General features: G+C 51.9%; 1 protein-coding gene across 5 annotated transcripts in view; it reads left to right on the forward strand.

Annotated features, from left to right (window-relative positions):
- FAM135B (family with sequence similarity 135 member B) overlaps nt 1–20577 on the forward strand; it is a 278086-nt gene that overhangs the window by 229811 nt on the left and 27698 nt on the right. For all 5 annotated transcript variants that reach the window (XM_044244899.1, XM_044244898.1, XM_044244901.1 and 2 more), the window contains 4 exons: nt 8487–8640; nt 9486–9535; nt 17629–17784; nt 18531–18604. In XM_044244899.1, coding sequence (XP_044100834.1) covers nt 8487–8640; nt 9486–9535; nt 17629–17784; nt 18531–18604 — 434 coding nt within the window. The remainder of the gene's footprint in view (nt 1–8486; nt 8641–9485; nt 9536–17628; nt 17785–18530; nt 18605–20577) is intronic.

The raw sequence follows: 20577 nt of genomic DNA on the forward strand, positions 1-20577 counted from the left end.
TGTCTTCTAGTCCCGTCCATGTTGCTACAAAAGTTGGGTATTCATCCTTTCTGATGGAGGCATAATACTCCATAGTGTATATGGACCACATCTTCCTTATCCATTCATCCGTTGAAGGGCATCTTGGTTCTTTCCATAGTTTTGATTTGAATTTCCCCGATTTCTAGTGATGATGAACATTTTTTCACGTGTCTGTTAGCCATTTGTATGTATTCTTTGGAGAAATGTCTGTTCATGTCTTCTGCCCATTTCTTGGTATGATTATCTGTTTTGTGCGTGTTGAGTTTAAGGAGTTCTTTATAGATCTTGGATATCAGCTCTTTGTAATGCCATTTATGAATATCTTCTCCCATTCCTCGGGTTGCCTCTTTGTTTTGTTGACCGTTTCCTTTGCTGTGCAGAAGATTTGATCTTGATAAAGTCCCAAAAGTTCATTTTCACTTTTGTTTCCTTTGCTTTTGGAGGTGTGTCTTGAAAGAGGTTGCTGTGGCTCATGTCAAAGAAGTTACTGCCTATGTTCTCCTCTAGGATTCTGATGGATTCTTGCCTCATGTTGAGGTCTTTTATCCATGTTGAGCTTATCTTTGTGTATGGTGTAAGAGAATGGTCAAGTTTCATTCTTCTATACATAGCTGTCCAATTTTACCAGCACATTTATTGAAGAGATTGTCTTTTTTCCACTGTGTATTCTTTCTTGCTTTGTCAAAGATTAGTTGACCATAGAGTTGCAGTTCCATATCTGGACTCTACTCTGTTCCAGTGGTATATGTGTCTGGTTTTTTGTGCCAGCCCCATGCTGTCTTGGTGATCACAGCTTTGTAGTAAACCTTGAAATCAGACAATGTGATTCCCCAGTTTTGTTTTCAAAAGATTTTATTTATTTATTTAATGGAGACAGAGAGTAAGCAAAAGCAAGGGGTGGGGCAGAGAGAGAGGAAGAAGCAGACTCCCGGCTGAGGAGGCAGTCTGACGCAGGGCTTGATTCCAGGACTCCAGGATCATGACCCAAGCTGAAGGTTGATGCCTAAACCACTGAGGCATGCAGGCGCCCTTGGAGCTCAAGTGTTTATAGCACAGGAATTGGCACTCAGGAGGCAGCAGAAACAGAGTAACTGGGATCATGATGATATCCTGGAGTTGGGCTGACCCTGCTGACTTGGTGAAAAATATAAAGAAACCCAGTGGGGCTCTTAATCATAATCATAAATCATGTGAAAATGCAGTTCTCTAAAACCAAGTAGATCTATTTTAGCAGTATATATGCATTCACCGGAAACATCACAGGTGTTAGGGTAGCCTACAAGATGGTATGAATTATTCAGGGCCAATACATCAACTTATTTAATAACTAATGAATTGTTACCTTTTAAAGTTCTAAACAGGTCCAAAATCTCTTGGTAATACAGGAATTGGCCAGTTTACTAACGGAAATGCCATGAGTTGTGTAAGCAGCTCTTCATCATGAGTCTTATGGAGTTCTTACCTGTAACAGTGGTGACACTAAGGCTGCCCGTCTGTTGTGCTCTGAGGTAGAGAACTACCCCCCATCCCCCTCACTCTTCCCTGTGAGGACAGCTATGTCCCTGTCCAAGGTGTTAGAGCTGGGGAGTAGCAAAGGTCAGATATGTCCCCCAGACCCTCAGGTCATTCCTGTATTCCAAGTCCACCGAACTTGTACTCTTTATGGGACTCTGTTGCTTTGCCCCACAAAATACAAGTAAAAGAAAACGCACATCACAGTGATGTTGAAGCAAGATGAATGAAAATGTTGTCTTTTAAAAATTGCTGTTTAAAACAGGTTTATGCACAAGAAAGAGAATAATATTTAGGAATCAGGAATGAAAACAACAGACACTGGTCTTCTGAAGCCCTCTGCCCAATGCCAAGCAGCTGTCCTTGTGGGCTCCCTCCGGTCCTGAGGACCAGGCAGTACTGCATCCACAGTGGGACAGCGTGAGCAATGGGGCTGCATCCTCAGAGATCAGATCTGCTGTCGGGTGTGAAGAGGACTGGAACCCAAGAACATCTCCTCTCCACCTGAGTCTTGAACCAATCCGAAAGGAAGATGATAGACAAACTGGAGATTAAGAGAAGACCTCATTACGTCTTTGATCAGGGGGCTCCTGGATCTTGAACTCCAGAATGTACTACACTGGACAGAGGCAGGCCTTCCCAGCAGAGCACCTCCTCCCCCAGGCCTCCGCCAGGGCCAAAGGGGACGGAGACAAGCGCCTCCCAGGGCAGGGGAGGAGTGCGGCTATCAAGAAGAAAGACAAGGAAGAACCCAGTTTTTTATCCCCGACTCACTGTGTGTCCTCCGACAAATGGGCAGAGAGGAGCCAGATGTCATGCTGACGGGCACCCGGGCGCATGGAAAACATAGCTGGAGTGGAGAAGCAGGGTTCCACACCCACACGTGCCTCTAGACCCCCCTCTCTGGGACCCTCTGGGACCGCTTCCCGCGATGGTCCTTTAGAGAGCTCTGGCAACTCCTCAGTGTCACAATGGGACAGTGCCTCTCTTCAAGCTGTTGCTTTAGTCAGCCGCATGGACGTGTTGTCCCCTATGTGAAGGTAGCTGGGAGTATGCGAATTCTCTCCTGTCCCCGATTCCCAGGAGGAGAGCTGCAGGGACAGTGGTCATACCGAGGGAGAGAAACACCGAGCCACATTCACTTCCTTCGTGGCCAGAGCCACACAGAGCTGTCTGATCACTCGTCGGTCCCTTGTGTGACACTTCAGTGCTGGGGGGACATGCAGGGAAGGCAGGCAGCAGGCACGGGATACAGAATGGAGACGTGCCTGGACGGGAATGTAACCAAGACCAGGGCCTGTCCACTCCCTCACCGACCCCCAGGCCCTACCTGCTCCCCTCTCTCCTGCTCCAGGAACCACATGGGCTGCTGGGAGGACAGTCGGGGCAGATTAGATCAAGTCACACTGATATGAAATCATCTGTGGTCTCTATATTTCAGCTGTTTGGGGGAAGAGGTGTTTGGCGTTCAACCCGCAGCTAATCACCACAGCCTATGTGTGGGGGCAGAGAATCAGGCACTGCTCCCCAGGAGGGCAGCGGGCTGGGGCCGACCAGAGGAAAGAATGGAAAGACGAAACTATTTTCTGGGATCCCAGCTAGTAGGTTGCAAAGTAAATGCTAGACCAAACAGGTTTCGATTCTCTTTGGAATGTATAGAGTGGGGTTCCTTTGAAAACCCGGGCCCTAACAGGGATTAGAGGCTTCACCCTTCTGCAAACTGGACATGGAAATACAGGCGAATACTACATAAACCTCCTCCGGCCCAGTTCCCTTTTGTAAGCTCAGGGCTGTGAGGCTTCCTGCCCAGCCTGGGTCTGAACTGTTGACCCAACACATGCCCTCAGACCTACAGACGAGTTACTGCTCTGGGGTTCAGTCTCCCAGGCTAAGAACGGGGTGGGGGGAGAACATAATTGTACTTGTTTTATAGGGTTGGCGTAAGAATGAAATGATCAATACATGTAGAGCACTGAGACAATGCCTGGCATGGACAAGGTCAAGTAATAAGCATCAGCTCTTATTAATGTTCTCGTCGTTTCCTCATTGATTAAAAATACGATAATAATGAAAAAAAAAAAAAAAGAACCCTGAATTATCAAGAGGAGGGGTCCAGGGACCAAAACATAATACCAGGCACACAGCAGGCATCTACTGACTAGTGGCTACTATTAATAGAATTCTAGATGGTGAGGTCTGATAGAGCCCGCCTTCCTATTTCAAATATACAGAATATTAAAACCCAATTCCATTTATGTGTTCTCCCACAATCGTAACACAGAAGATGTACTGATAGTTCGGTACCGAAATGTGTCTTAGCTTCCTCGGGCATGTTTGTATTAAATGAAAAGTTATCAGTGCTTACCACGGGCCAGATAAATATCGGGTTGTGTACGTGTCTCGTATAAAGCATAAATAAGTGTGTTTATATAAAGGACACAAAGCTCCAGAGCATGATTTTTTGTGGCAAGGTAGCAAATCCCAAATTGTGGGAAAACCCACGGTTCTAGGAAGGAGGCGGTGACGGTGACCTGGGCTTTCCCTCCAGGCCCGGGTCTCGCGTGTTCTTCACACACCAGCCTCCGTCCCCCGCCAGAGGAGGCAGCAGCTCCGTCGTTCATTTTTTCTCTTTCCTCATCAAAATCGTATGTGCTGTTTCAGGTCTAAAGACAAATGACGAACTGCTTCTGCCTTCAGGGTGTTGAGGGAGGTTGGAGACATCATGGTGGGCCTAGCAGTTGTGCGCAGGGCCTGGGACGAGGGAGAGAGGAAGGAGAAGCTTCACAGAGGCGAGAACGTTTGACCCGAATCTTGGTGGCGAGTTTCACGCAGCCGGAGGACAGACCCTTAAAAGGAGAAAAGCAACTAGAGCTCTGTTGTGGGGCAAGATAGGGCAGAGGAGCCGGACATGTGGCGGGGGGCTCCCGGCTTCGAGGGCGATGCCAAGCAACTCGAGCTCTGTCTTGCAGAGAACGGGCAATGCCGTAAAGTAACTTGCACGTGCTGGGGTTTGGGAAGGAAGGTCAGCCCAGCGCAGTGGGATGCTTGAATCATTAAAGTGAATAGTAAAGACTCAAACGAGGGCAGAAGCAAGACACGGTAGAGGCAGAGCCTCCAAGACTTCCTTACGGATTCTGAGGCGAGAAGGAAATTTGGGAGTCTGGGAGAATGTCACAGTTGTCGTACATGTTGGGCCAAATGGGGCCACTGAGGACGACCAGAGGAAGAGAAGGATTGGGTCAGGGTGATAGCAATTAGCTCCTTGAAGCTGCCTCTGACGACAGGCAAGCTGCCCGGCCAGCACCCTGGAATAGAGATCGAGAGCCCCGGGCAGGAATTAGATCTGGAGATGTAATGCGACCTGATGGGACCTTCTTCTAGAGGAAGGTCAGCGTTGATGGCAAGCCTGAGTTCTCTGTTGTGTAGTGAAGCAAACCTTCTGAATACCGGTAAGTACTGAGTGTGACCCAGGCACTCTCGGGAGCACTTTGGCTGTCCTGCGCTCCCCACTTTCCACCGGAAGCAGACACTTCAAAGGACCGGGGGCCAGCCCGGTCACACCGTTCGTGTGTGGCTCACTCATGAGCACAGCCCAGGCCTGCTGGCCTCCAGATTCTCTGTTCTAATCAAACCGTGTTGCAGCAGAGCTCCCAGAGACCTTCCATTGAGTGAAAACCCATTTTGTGTAGGTTTCTAAGTGGATCATTGTTGACGTTCAAGCCGTGTAATCTGTAGACACGTTCCTGGAGGCCATCAATGGGGGCATCTTGTCCCACCCACTGACATTACCCCGGGACGTCACCCAAGTCTTTGTTCTACCAGAACGGTCCTGCTTGATCCTCAGGAGCCACCATAAGAAGCCGTGTCATGGCCATGCTCTCCTTACCCCCGCTGTGTGCCTGCTCTTTGCGGGCTGGGCCCCGGCCTGGAGCTTCCCATCATGAGTTCAAGCTCAGCCTAGTGTCCTGCCCATCTGGTGTGAGGCCTGCGTGTCATTGAGGGTTTCCTGTCCAGACGGGGACCGGGCGGGGGAAGGCAAGGGGAAGGCGGTGCTCGACGCTCCTTTCGTGGTGTGGGAAGATCGTGCTTTTCGGGCCGCCCCAAGCAAGGCCCATGGGAGAGTGTGGGCTGTTCCCTGCTGGCCCACGCTGGCTGCGCAAGCCCCCGGAGGTCTTGCACACTTTCTGCAGCAGCTCGCTCACTTTCAGAAAGTTGTGCTGTTGACTCTTACACGAAACAAGCTTTGTTGTGTTGATAATAATCTCAAGCCATACGTGTCTTTCAGGATTTCTCCTGAGGTTACTGTCTTGACTTCGTATTACCTCAATAACCACATTGAACCAATGCTATGGAAATTCCCCAAAGATTACCTTATGTGTCTCTTGAGAAAGATCCGTATGATGCTGGTATCTAGTTTTATTTGTCATTGTCTTATTTAGATTCAGTTGGCCAAACTTGGAGTACAGCATCAGTTTCAGATACAATGTTCAGTCATTTGTCGGTCAATATGACACCCAGTCTTGTCACATGTAGTTTTAAAAGTCAGAGTTAATATCAGACTTCCAAGATCCCTTGCTTTCACTGGGTCCTGAAGCCTTTTCCATTGGAGGCATCAGTGACCAGGAAGCAGGAGGCTCAGGGCCGCTTGAAGCGATCAGGTTGGCAGCTTCCAGCTCCTCCATCTGATGCCTTTGTTAACCCCATCTGCTTTCACTTCTGCCTGCTTACAGCTACTGGAGGCCCTGCAGGACTTACATTTATGTCTCAGTCAAAGCGGACAGGCCTGGTGGCACATCTGTCCTCCACCAGGCCTGGTATTCAGGGCTCCTGTGCACGCTGGGAAGGGACTGTCCCCTTTTAGCACCTGAACTGGAGAATCACTTCTTCTGCAGGCAAAGCAGGGTGACCTTGTACAAGTCATTTGATTCTTCGACCCACAGTCTTTTGATCTATGAAACAGAAATTGGAGTTCTTATCACTTATTTGAACTAATCAGAAAGAGCTTTTGGGGTACGATAAAGGACAAAAGCAAGGAACAGAGCCATCCAGAGCATTTTCCAACTCATGCATGTCTCTGTGTGTGCTTCCAGGACACACATTCATATATTAAGTGCACGTAAAACATCAATGCCCACACACATATGGGAGTATTCTAGAAAGATCCACAAGAAATTAATGGACTGTGGGGAATGAGGCACTTTATGTTGTGTTTCCTTTGGTAATATTGAGCTTATTGCCATATGCATATTCTCATTTTGAAAGTCAGAAGGAGAGCATCTGCCCTGTATGCTGTTTGTCGAACACCAGACGAGGTCAAGGTAACGGGAGTACGTAGACGCTTCGTGGACAGTGGCGTAGGTCTGGGGAGTTCCCCCCACACACACCCTGTCGTGCACAGCTCTGCTCGTCCTTCCACAACTGCACTGACTTCCGTTCCTAACATACTAGGAAGGAGGAGAAATGCAGGTTTCAGGGGAGTCCCCAGGGAGCGGAGGGTCTACTGAGGGTCTCTCAGTGGCTGCGGTGGTGAACTGCCCCTGCCCTCCTCAGACCTGAGACATTCATTCCCTCACATGCCGAGGTTGTTGGTAGCCAGTGGCAATCGACCAAGCCTCTTCCTGGAGATGGCTCTGTCTGACAGCGCTGCTGAGCAAGGCCACACCTCCTCCCAGGGTAATCCACACTCAGTAATGGTCAGTGCATAGGTGCAGAGACCGGCCCCTCCTCCAAGGCCACCAGTCCCTGCAGCTCTTGAGCTCCCCGTGGGATGGACCGAGGTCTCTGCTGTGCAGCATGGCAGTGTCTTCTTCTTAGGGACCTGACTTAGGACCATCTCAGCCCTAGGTGACCCCTGCATCACGGTTTCCTGATGTGGAGCACCCTGTGTGTCCCTGCGCGACCCTCCCATCATGACGCCGTGATTAGCATGAGTACGACACACCCACGATCGTCCACACTCGTGGCACCGTGGGGACTTCGGATGACATACAGATGGCCATTGACCTCTAATAGACCTGTCCTGCCCCTCTGGACCAACTCAGTCCTCTCTGATGGCAGCAAGCAAGGAGACCAGATTAGGCAGGAGGCGGCCACATCACCAGCCCAGGAGAACGCGGAGGGGGGATTGTCCCAGCTCCCCATGTGGAGTTCCCTGTGGCAGGACGAGCAGGGCTTCAGGGGATCATGAAGAGCCATTGGCCTCCTCCGCTCATGGCTGCATGAGCTGTGGATGGACGGGCAGGGCCCACATCCTTGGAATTCTCCAGCCCAGGACCAGCACCCTCTTCCTCTGCTGCCCAGGCCCCTCCCTGAGGGCTTCCCTTCTCTGCTCCCAAAACCAATCTGTTCTGAAATTCACCCCAAGACGTCGTTATCTTCTCCTCTGCCGAGTCTGGGTCTCCAGGTGCACTGTGGACTTGGCCACCTTTCCCTCATCGCACAAACCACATGGGGGTCCAACATCTGCAAGCAGATGCCCCTGACACCGCACCCTCACATCAGTCTCCCAGCACCTGCGCTGTGGTCACCGCGTAGCTAACCTCACCTTTTGCAGCTGCACGTCCTCCTTCCTCTTGGCATCACCTGCCGCTCACCTACCCCCCGTGAGGGTCTCTACAAAGTCCTCCTCTCCCTGCGAGAGGAGACCCTCAGGCCCGTCCCCATCTTCTGGGGAACGAGAGCTTGTGAGCGGGTCCCCTGAGGCTGTCCCAGACCTTCCAGGTCGGTGCCATCCTCCTTGTCCTCATTGGTATTATTACTCTGAATATTGCTCTTGTTATTATTTTAACATAAACATATAAAGACAGAGGCTCGGCCGATGGCAGGATTTTCCCCACACGGAGAGGTGGGGGACGGACTCGAGTTCTCTCTCCCCTGGGATCGCGAACCCCCGACCGCTGTTCTCAGGGACGCCCGCGGGGCGGCCCTCGCATCGGTGTCCGTCCCACCCACAGGGGAGCTTCTACGTGCCGTCCGAGAACTGCATGCAGCACGCCCACCGGTGGCACCGGCAGCTGTGCCGCCTGCTCCTGCGCGCCTACGGGGGACTCCGCGCCTACTTCCTGGCCATCATGCGGGACATCCCGGAGCTGCCGCACATGGAGCTGGGTAAGGGGCTGAGGCCAGGGCACGCCTCAAGCTGGCGGCCCACCTGCCCACGTTGGGGCCAGACTTGAGAAAGCCTGTGATTCTGTCAGCATCCCAGTGACGGGTGCCATCCCAGGTGTGTTTTCTGTGTGCTACCTCGTTCTCGCAGGAGGGAGATTTGGGCGCGTGTGCGTATGCGGAAGAAAAGGCAGGAGCACCCTGAGGCCCGTGCCTTCATGCGTTCATTCCCCCAGCAGGCATTTACTGAACCCCTGCGGCCTGTCTGCCACTCTTGTGCACAACCTCAAGTTGCTTGGGAAAGGAAAATAGTTGCAAGATTGCAATTGACAAGAGTGGAAAACCCTAAAGAATATACACATATTCTATGTATACTCTTCATATATTCACAAATACATGCTTGTATATATCTTTTATACATATTATATACATATACATATACATACATATATATATATATATATATATATATTTAAGCTGCATGATTATAGAAACCTTTTAGCAGCCATCATCTGTGCGTGCACATACCTGCAAAATCCCAAAAGAATGTGGGTCCCGTTTGAGCCACACAAAGTGCTGTGTGAACATGGGGGCCTTCTGTTCCTCAGAAAAGCATCTATGACATGATACTGACCATTATTATCTAGTGAGGGGTCACGTGGCCCCAGATCAGGCTTACCCTTCTTGTAAATATGACCCCTTTAGGAAGTTAGACTAGAAAGGAGGCGAGTCCTCAGGAGCTGTGTTTCTTTCTGTGACATACTTGAACGTATGCTTCTTTATTGCAATTAGCAACCACAGCATTTCAGCACGTGCCCATTTTATCATGCTTCTTTTTTTCTTCCCAGAGTCCCTTGCTGTGGAGGAAACGCTCTCTCAGCTGTGCTCAGAGCTACAGGTAATTAAAAAAAAAAAAAAAATTCACCCTGTGGGAGGGCAGGGCGGGTGTGATGCAGGACCAGTGTAGGTACCAGCTTGATGTAGGAAACAGAGATGAAAGCACAGAGCGTGTCAGCTCACGCCAGACCTGAAACTGAAGAGATACTCTGCTGCTCTGTGTTATTCTTTGTTATTAAGTATCCACTAGACCCCTCTTGTATGTCTAGCTCTCCGCTAGATGTTCTGGAAAAAAATAAACAGGTTCACAGGTCTCTGTCCCTGGAGCTGACACTACATTTATCTATTACTCATCCGTTTAACAAAATGTATTGATACCAACCCTCTGCGTCCCCTGGAGGGTGACGGAGACCTTGCACCTGTGCCCAGACGGCATCAGCCATGGCAGGAGACCAACAGTGCGCTGATGCCGAAGAAAGAAACAGTAGCGTGCGTCTGCTAGAAATTCATGGAGCCTCTATGAAGAATACGTGCTTACCTAGATGCTTGGCAAATGCGTGCTGCTCTTATTTGCAGTCTCTGAAACATTCTCCCATCCTGCTGCGTCGATGGTCTGGGTGGGTTGTGCGCACCCGCCGTATATAGCGAGAGGCAAATGAAGATGGAAACCAGCGTGACAGTCAGGCTTGGTGACACACTCGTCAGTGCCAGCTGCTGGACTCAGAAGACTGTCTCATTGTGACGTGACATTGTCATCTCACTCCAGGGTTTTCCACCCTTGCTGCACAGGGGCAACGCATGTGGGACTAATAAGTGCCCCAAATGTACTTCAGCCTGGGTCCCATCTACCCCAGGTGAGGCAGCATATTGGGCAATGGAGCTCAGGCATTTGTACTCAGTGAATCTGCCCCGCTGGATCGAAACCACAGCGAGATACCAGTTCGCTCCTGTTAGAGTGGCTGCTACCAAAAAAACGAGAGGCATCCAGTGCTGGTGAGGATGTGGGGAAAGAGAATGGTCATGCACCGTTGCCGGGAGTGGAAACTGGAGCCACCACTGCCGAAGATGGTATGGAGGCTCTTCCGACATTTAAAAATGCAACCACCCGATGGTCTAGCAGTTTCGCTACTTGAGTATGTATCTGAGGAAACGAGATCACTATCTGAAAAGATGTCTTCATCCCCGTGTTCGCTGTGGCGTCATTCACGATAGCCAAGGCGCGGGAACAACCTGGGCATGGATAAATGCCCAGGATAATGGATAAAGAAAATGCGGCGTCTCTGCATAGTGGACTACTGCTCGGCCCTAAGAGGAAGGAGATCCAGCCGTTTGCAACAACATGGTGGATCCTGAAGGCCTCGTGCTAATGTAGTAAAGTCAGGTAACCCGTGACCTCCCTTACATGTGGAATAGAAGACAAAAACGTAACTCATAGGAGCAGAGGACAGGTCAGTGCTCGCCAGAGAGTGGGGAAGGGAGTGAAGGTGGTCAAAAGGTACAAGCTTCCAGCTGGAAGAGGAACGAGTTCTCGGAGCAGGACACGCAGTGTGGGACTGAAGTTAGCAATACCGCGCTGTGTGACTGAAAGTGACTAAGAGTATCACTCATCACAGAAAAGAGTTTTCTCATCACAGAAAAACATTTTAAGTCTGGGACATGGTGGTGATCACTTCACAATAAATGTATTTATCAGGTCATGGTGTCGTGCCCCTTAAAGGGACATAATGTTACATGACTAATATTATATCTCAGTCAAACTGGAAGAAAAAAATGTAGAAAGAAGCTCCCCAGACCAGTATACTGTGCAGCCAGGCCTGAGAACCCCCGCATTAGAGCATGCTATAGTCAGGGAGATTGTGTTGCTGTGTACAGACGGCAGCCCAGTGGGAAGGCAGGGGCAGAGCAGGAGCCCGGTGCCCGGGTCGGGGAGGGTCTAGGGCGGAGGGGCCCTCTGAAGGGAGCCCTAAAGGAAGGGTGGGGTCCTCGAGGAGTCACATGACGGGTAGTGCTCCTGATGAAGGTGGGGGATATGTGAGGGGCACGAGAAGCCATCTGGAGAGTGTGGAAGAGGAACATACGGCCGGCCCAGGACTTGGATCCCAGTGCGTGGTTTTTAGAGAGCATCCGCTCTCTAAACCCGCAGGCGGTGGAGGCCGTGCACTGAGTCTGGCTTAGCTGACCACAGGGTCGTATACTCCAGGAGCTGCAGCTCCCTCTTCTTCCCTGGAGGGCACCCAGGGCAGCGTCCCTTGGAAAAGCCCACAGGCTTTCCCGGTTCAAGTCCAGCCTCTGCCCCTTCTGTACATCAGCTGCGGGATCCCAGATGTGCGATTTAGGATCTTGGGGGCCTTGGAGTTCTCATCTCTGTGTCACGGCTGTTGTGAGGAGACCAGGAGAGCGCACACGAGAGGACCCTGTGAGCTCATGTCTCGTGGCTCACAGGTCTGCGGTGCAAAGCTGGCCTTACCCTCCGGGGCTGGCCTGGCTCAGGCCCAGTCCCTTCCAGCCTGGTTGCAGCTCAGCGTCCCAAGGAGAAGCTGTTGGCTCCATAAGCCATCGACAACTGAGTTTTTGCAGTTGGAAGAAAAAACACTGTTAGGGGCTGTTACTCCCCTCGCCCACTGTTCACCTGGCCCTCCCAGCGTGAGGAGCAGGCAGACATGGGGTGGCCTGTGGGTTCTATCCTGGTTGCTGTGCCTCTCTCACGCAGGTTCCCAGAACCTTCTCTCTGAAGCCCAGGAAGACAGGCGGGCCCGCGGTGCTCTCACCGGAGCCTCCCCACCTCCAGGAGCAAGGACAGCCAGCACGGACCCAGTGCATGGTCTGGGCCAGGCGCAGGTTAAATGCTCGTCCTGTTGTCTCTCCTCTGGCCTCCCCATATCCACGGAGATTTTGCCTTTATGGAAGCACTTGGCCCGGGCACCCAGGGAATGGTGGAGGGAAGCAGGGCGCACACCCCCAGACTGCACAGTGCCCAGGCCACTGCCTCAGTTTCCCGCTGTGCTGTACTCCTTAGGGCGGCCCGGGGGCTGCTTCCTGCTTCTTAGACCCCCCTCAGTGGTGACTGGGTTGGGGGTCTGTGCCAGGGATGGGGCGTCCTGACATGTTGCAAAAGTGGTCATGTGAGAGCCAGGGACATGGGGCTTGAATCCCTTACCTACTCACCATGTGACTTTGCACAAGTTGCTTAAGCTTTGCAGACCTTGATATCTCTATCTATAAAATGGGGATAAAATAGCTTGGTTTTTATTAAGCTCCTTTTCTCTGGCTACCGACCGGCTGCTGGTTTTATGGGTGTGGCGTGCATTTCCCCATGGAATGGATAGGACGGTTCTACGGAGGGAGGGATCCCGTTGTCCTCAGGCCAGGAAGAATCAGGGCTCAGCTTGCAAAGCGTTGCGGAACAGGGCCAGGCCTTGGTGGCCATGAAGCCAGAGCCCACCGGGGTCCCCCACTGGGGTGCCACACCGGGATGCCCTCCAGGGAAGCAGCATCACAAAGCCTCCCACATGCAGCCGGGCAGAGCAGTGAATGGAGGAAACGCTAACTGTGGCACTTGGTTCAATTCTCACTGCCCTCTGGCTTGTCACTTCCCTGGACATGAAGGGTTCCCGGTGCCACACTCGCCCCACGGGGAATGTGGTTAAAAGGCTCTTGTCTTCACGACCACATAGGGTCAGTGTTTCGGTGGGAACTACCGTAGAGAGTTGATTCATTCCCGCAAGTATTTTGTGAGTCCTCACGCCTCACTGGGCGCTGGGTTAGTCCTCTGCAGAGACCCTTCCCTTGGGGGCACACAGCCGAGGGGGGACTCCTTCACTCTCAAACTTCCAGCACCTAGAAGGGTTCCTTCTGGGAGCGGATGAATGCACTAATGAGTCACAGGATGCTACATGTCACCAAAGGTGAGGAAGCCGGTGACCCCGCAGCGGCTGTCGTCACCCCAAGGCTGTTGGTTCGTGTGCAGAAGGGGGCGGGAGTCGGCGTGCTCATTCGCTGATCTGACCAGGCTCCGTGCCTTGCTGCCCCATCGCGCCCCAAGGAGGAGAAGGGGCCAGAGTCCATGTGGGCCCCACAGAGCAGTCCTGAGGGTATGCGCCGGCTGTCCACATTGGACTGGTCATGTCCTCGCTGGGTGGCTAGTTTCCCATGTGCGGACGGCCATTCTGAGGGGAAAATGAGCTCCGACAGGTACACAGTCTCACTGTCCCTTGTTGACCCTGTCCCAGTGCACCTCGCTGGCCGGGGGAGGGGGGCTGCAGAAGCGGACACAGACACTGACTGGATCACTCTGGCAGGCAGATGCTAGTGGACCGTAGAGGGGAGGCTGCTTGGGAGAGAAAGTCTCACGGCCTCCAATAAGAGGCAGTGGGAGCCATGGTGGAGGCCAGGCTGGGGGAGCCCTAGCGGTGAGGCGTGCGTGTGCACCAGTGAGCAGGGCTCTTGGGGAGGCAGGGGGACACTGGGACTCAGAGCCCCCTCCGTGCCCTGCATGGTGCACAGCTTGGACTCACCCCCAGGTCACAGGGATCTAGGCGGGACAATGACAAGCTTGCTGGGTGTTGTGTGGAGGAGGAGTGTGTGTCTTGAGGCAGGAAAGGGTGACTAATTCCATTTATAGCCCAAATAATCACAATGCTAGCTTCCACCTGCTGGATTCTGGCTCCCTCCTTCCGGCCTCCCAGCAGCCCTGAGAATATGGGGGACACACAGATGTGTCCCCATTCATTTTACTACAGTGGACTCTGAAGGGTGGCTTCCTTAAAGCCTCTGAACCACTAAGGGCTGGGCTTGAGGCTACTGCTATTTTGATGATCTGGTCCCTATAGGGGCTCTAGTGAGAACTCAGGCCGGCAATGAATCTGTCTGAGATAGCTCGTGAAAAGCCAATGAACGGTCTCCTTCCTTCTCTGGCGCCGTCCCCCAAGCTACTGGGATCCTGCCCTGGTTTTGAGTGATGGTGTAGCTACAGGCCCAATTTTGTACAGTGCAATCAAATTAGCCCACTGTGGCAGGGATACCGATGGGGGATGGGGAGGGAACCAGGGAGTGGGGCTGAGCTTCTGCCCACTCTACTGTCTGCTAAAGAGCTGCCCTGATGCTCATAGGGAAAGGAACAGAGCCCCCTCCCCAGCACCCCCCAAGGGCACGCAAACCCCACCAAACTGTTGGAGGCGGGACATCGCCACCTAGTGGCCAGCCACACCCTGTAGGGAAACTTCCATCAAAGGAGTTAGATGATGGGGGGCTGGCTGAGTGGGGGGTCTGCGTGGAAATGTTTGCATGATTTAAAAGAAGTTGAAAGCATAGAGTTTTGTAGTCATGGAGCAATTTTCATGTATCGTTGTTCCAAGTGAATCCTGTAAACACTTATTAACCACCTACTGTATGTCGGCCATTCTGCTCACTGCTGGGAATACAACGGAGACATGGTTCCCGGGACTAGGGGCCCCAGGAGGAAGAGGCTTGCTCAGAAGCTGCCAGTAGAGTCAGGCCTCGACCGGGGGTTGTAAGAGGAGAGGCGCCCGGCTCTCCGGGAGCTAACCTAGAAGGGGACAGAGTGTGCCAGGTGGCAGGGAAGGAGTGAACCAGGGAACACGGTCAGAGGCGGATGAGAAGCATGGCGGGGTGGTCGAGCTGCGTGGCGGAGCATTCCTCAGACAGCCCCCTTGAAAGAGCACTGGGTCCAGTTGTGTCCTCGTTCGCGGGAAGGGCTTCTCCTCGGTCCTGTGTGAGAAGCCCCTCCGTGCCCATCATCTGCAATTACAAAGATGCCCAGGCATCTGTGAGAGGCCTCTTGTGGCCTAATTAGAAGCTTCTTTAACCTTATCTGGAGCCATTTCTGTAATCAATGAGGGGGAAAACATCATTCTCCCAAAGACACATTCAATGAGCAGCTTTGTTTTCTCCCCTTTCACTGGGGCGGCTGGGCTCAGAATTCACGCTGTGCTTGCTGGTTCCACCGCGGTGATGCTGGAGGAGCTGTGGGGGCTGGAGCGAGCAGCCCAGCGAGGGACATCAGTTACTGAGGCCTGGGGTGCCTCTCTTTGATGCAGGGTCACCAGATTTCTCAATAAAGAGTTACCCGATCCCTACACCTCGTCCTCCATCGTGTGGTTACTGAGAAAATGGAGACGCTCAGAATGCAGGCAGGGGAGGGTTGTAGGAACCGTGTCTGGCCAGTGGTGCATTGAGAGTGGTGGGTGCAGTTTTCGATCGACTTCAAGGACAGGAAGGTTACACTTACCCTTGGAGCAAAGTCGACATGTCTAAAGAATCTTCAGAGACCAGGGGGCCCACACTGGCTCCTTAAAGCGTCCCCCGGTGGGGAGCAGACATGCCCAGGGTGGGGAAGAGAGGGAGGAGGGAGGCTGGAGGATGGAAGGAGAAGGACTTCCAAGGGGGATGCGCACTCTGGTCGGAGCCCGATACTTGAAAGGAGCTGGGTGCGTCCAGGCCACCGTGAGCACGTTGTGTGTCTAGGGCAGGGCGTGCCAAAGCTAAGGCAGCCCACGGCATCAGGGGTGAAATGGAGCCAAGCACAGACACAGGTGTTTGGTGCTCATTGGTAAAGAGGGGCCAGTTCTGGTCCACCCAGAAACCTCGCCTTCTAGCCTAGAGGTTTTCCAGGGGCGGACCATGTCCCCCACTCTCTCCAGCATATTACTCAGTTTTCTGCCTCTGAACACCTTTGGCCACAGACTGTAAGGCTGAACCAAGAGTGGGTAGTCCCAGTTTGACCCCCGCCTCCCAACAGAGCTGGTGCAGGAAGTGAGCCTTCCATCAAAGGAAGCAGGGCCGTTCCCCCACTTTGGGGCTGGTGTATCATCAAAGACTGACCTTTCCTCTTGGAAGAAGCAGCTCGGAGATGCCCCGCTTGGTGGATGCCCTATGCCTGGCAACCAGTCTTGAATCAATAAATACCAATCCCCAAGAACTACAGAATCTTACCGGGTGCCACGTTCCTCCTTCCCTCTTTCTCTTCCTCTTAGATTGATGCCTCACTCTAGCCCACCTGCCTTCCTCTAGCATCAGCCTTTAGTCCGAGAATAGCAAAAGGAATTCTACTTTTGTAAGCAAGACTTCAAACTTACTTTTCCTGTTACTACATCCAATAAGTGGCCATTTGCTTCGCATACCTGTTTTACTGATGAAGACACTGAGACATGGAGCAGGGAGGGAGAGCAGAGATGGCCTTGAAACGGCTGGGCTTGCCTATCCCCAGTATGTCTCCCATGACAGAGAAACCCCCACTGCTCCCCACTGTTAACTCACCTTCCATTGCCTCTGCCCATGGAGGCTCCCTGCCAGCAGAGACCCTCCTTTACTCATCGTTGTGTCCCCATTCATTCAAAACATGTGCCTGGGACATGGAAGGGCTTGTTACTAAATGGTGGGCTGACCACTCAGTGTCCGGCTTTGACACCTGGCTCCCTGCCTCTCTGAGACTTGATCTCCCCTCCAGAAGCAAAGTCTGCCCCATCCCCAGCAGATGACCTCCCAGTTCTAAACCGAAGCTATCCAAACCTTCCCCCCAGAGGTTCTAGGCCCTCTCTAGGCTGGCATCTTCAAGTTGTAGTTCAGGCAACCCGAGATCCCCCTGAAGCTATTTGGAAGATGGTGGGAACACCGTTGAGCACCACCGTCCCACTCGCCTCGTGCAAATCACCTAACTAGTTAGATGCTCCGGTTATAAACACATTAGCATCCCACAGGAAGGATTTTCAACACCTGCAATGGAAAGGCAGTGTGGTACTGTGGGTCTTTGGTTAGACAGCCGGACACCTGGCCTTCAGGTGGCCTTGGCAGGACTGCGGAATCCCTCTGATTCTCATTTTGTTTTGTTTTGTTTTGTTTTGTTTTTCTGTGAAGTAATGTCCAGTAACTCTACTAAAGGGTAGCGGTGGGCATGAAATTGGTGGGGGGGGGGAGGTTACACACACAATGCTTAGCGTTCTACGTGCCGTATAAGAGCCCCGAAGACATAGATACTGTCCTGATTGTAGAGGACTGAGGCCAGAGTGTAATGTGATGCAGAGTCCGGAGGAAGGAGAGACTCACTGACCGCAGCGAAGTCGGCAAAGGCTTCAGGAGGAAGCCTGCAGTAGGCTCACAGGGACGAGGTCCTTCACTACCGCCATTTTGCCTCTCCAGATGTTGAACAATCCCGAGAAGATAGCTGAGCAGATAAGTAAGGACCTCGCCTGGCTCACTTCCCACCTGATGGCTCTGTGGACCCAGTTCCTCGACACGGTGACCCTACATTCCCAGGTGACCTCTTATCTCACCCAGGAACATCACACCTTGAGGGTAAGGGTCAAGTGGTGTAAATCCTCTAGTCGCGTGCCAGCGGCCCCTTGATGGAGCTTTGCGACAATTAGTTCGGGGGGCAGACCAGCAGTTGGGGTTAACTTTCATAGCCGTGAGTGCCGGTCCGGGCTCCACTGAGAGCTCGTGGTGAGACTTCATGAGCTGGCTCAGCCTCTGAAGCCTTGGCCCCTCCATTCATAGAATACCTGCCTTGGCTACCGGATGGCAGCATGAGGGGTGCTGCAAGTACTCTGGAAGTGTTTTTGGAGAAGTGTTTTCAAATGCAAGATGTTGTTCTTGGGGTATTTCTTTGCCACGGGTTAGGAGCATCTGGACGGTACTGATGCTTCGTAGACGTCGGGCCCCTCCCTTGCAGCAGGAAGACCAGATGTCCGGGTCTGCCCAGGACGTGGTGGCTGTGCTTACGTGGCTGGCTTTGCAAATTCCGTTTCCTCTGCGTTTACTTACGGTCTCGGTTTTCAAGTGTCTTCTTCTAGTAGAAGACCCACCTAAACAAATTATAGAAAGCTCTGGAAGAATGGGTTCGTAGATACGCGTTAAACTGTGTCCGTAAGCCAGCTTTGGCCAAGAGAGGACACCTGTGGAAAGACTCGTTTCAGACTCTCTGGGTGGTGGGCTCAGCTGTCCTTTGTCAATTTCCCTTTGAAAAATCCTTTGTCTGTTTCCCTTTGGGTGGAAAATACCCACCCCGTGAATTAAGCTGTTCATGTGATCTTATTCCTCAGGTCCGAAGGTTTTCTGAGGCCTTCTTTTATATGGAGCACCAAAAGCTGGCCGTCCTGACCTTTCAGGAGAATCTGTAAGTAGACGATGCTATGCCCACGTCACGCTGTCAAAGTGGCCACCCAAGACATTCTCTTTCAAAGGCCCCTCTTCCCTCCGTCTCTGACTGCGAAGGACAGAAGTCTTTCCACTCCCGCATATTCTAGCTGCATTTTCTCTGCAGGCAGGAGTCCGACGAATTGCAGAGGCGGGAGCTAGCAGGTGGCAGAGAAGGTCAATAGCCAAAGTTTTCTTTTGTTGAATGTTATTATGGTTCTATAGACAGAATCAAGACTTCCTAGGTCCCTGAAGACATCTGTGCTGAGTCTTCTTTGTGAAATGAATTAGAAGCAGGTGGTGTGGCCACAAGCTATGTCAGAAAAAAACACAGAACTCTCTGGAGACTATGCAGTATCTTGGAAACACATTTAGCATAAGAATGAGGACGGAACTGCCTAATTAGGCGGACTGATGAATTTCTAAGTCCGCCTTCCTCCAAAATTTAAGAAACAATGAAAACATGTTAAAAAAGTCAGAGGGTTAACAAAAAATGAGGTCATTCTCTTGTAGATCTCCTCTGTGGGCAGGAACAGATGGGTCCCTCCAAGACGGTCTGGCCTTTGCTACCCGAGTTCAAGGGGTTCTTTTTGTTTCTGAACTATATGTTCACCTCAAAGAATAAATGTGGATGGAGTGATGTTTGAGACCACCTGGTAATTCCTGTAGGAGAAGCATGTCAGGGTCATCTGTCACATAAGACAGACCAGAAGACCTTTTCACCCTCTGCTTTACAACCTCCTTTTCCTTCTCTCCACACTTCATCTGGTTGGAAAACTAGGAGACAATTACAGTTTGCTCCATGGAATCTGACATTGGAGGGTGGGAAGGCTCCAAGAAAAACACGTCTACGGTGAAAATAGCTTGTCTGGAACCGGGTCGTCCTTCATCTTCATCCATTCCACCCAGCAACTAAAATCAAAAGGGTTAGCCTGACAAGTTTGAGCAGAACTGTGAGGGCCGCTGAGCAACACACTCCAGGATGCTCGCGGGAACCTGCTTCCTGGGCTTCCCCAGTAGGCGAACCCTCGATCGCCGGGCGTGCTGTGTTCCCCAGGAGCGTGAGCACACAGGGAGGGGACAGACACAGAGGCAGCTCCTCTTCCAGAAGGTTTTCGTTGGGATGCTGACCACTCAAGTTCAGAGGATATGTTGCTTGGCCAACTTGGGTTCAAGATCCTACTCCTCCCTTGGGCTACAGCAGGTCCTTGAGAAAGTGCTGTTCTGTTGATGTTTTTTTTTTTTTTTTTTTTTTTTTTCTGTTTGTTTTTTTCCTTCTCCTCCTCCAGTCTTAGTTTCCCTAAAATGGGCAGGGCAAGAGCTGTAAGGGCCAAATGAGAACATCCATGCCCATGGAACACGCTGTTCAAGCCACAGACTCTGCTCAGCAAATGTTAGGTGATGACTCATACGTTACACAATTGTTGATTGTGCATGTAAGACTGTGACACCACAGGGAACACACTAAAGACGCTGTCCTTGCGGGTCTTTCATTCTAGGGCAGAAACAGGCAAGACGTAAATCAAATTATCTCGGGTAGTGACAGGTAAAGAAAACCAAATCCAAGTGAGGACACAGAACATGACGGGAAGGGATATGACCAGAGTCCTCATGAACGTTGAAGGACAAGTTCTCCGAGAAACCAACATCTTGGGTCTGTAGCGTTTGCTGATTTCCGCTGTGTGAAAGCTCCCAGGGCGGCCACTGCCCTGCTGCCAAGATGCCATCTCTGCATGGGGCTGGAAGGAGATGTGCGCAGTCGGCTCTTGCAAGCCGATGGAGCACCTCCCATGACACTGGGCGTGGGATGAGGACCGTTGCAGCCAAAGTGCTGGGAGAGAGTCTCTCTGAGGATGGGACATTTGAGTAGAGACTGGGGTTATATCAGCCAGACCTGGATAGGAAAGAAGACCAGTCAGAGAAGCTGGTGTCGAGGCTGCTCTACAGGAATAC

Source organism: Neovison vison, chromosome 4 (genome assembly GCF_020171115.1).
Source record: "Neovison vison isolate M4711 chromosome 4, ASM_NN_V1, whole genome shotgun sequence".
In the NCBI taxonomy this organism is placed as follows: domain Eukaryota; kingdom Metazoa; phylum Chordata; class Mammalia; order Carnivora; family Mustelidae; genus Neogale; species Neogale vison.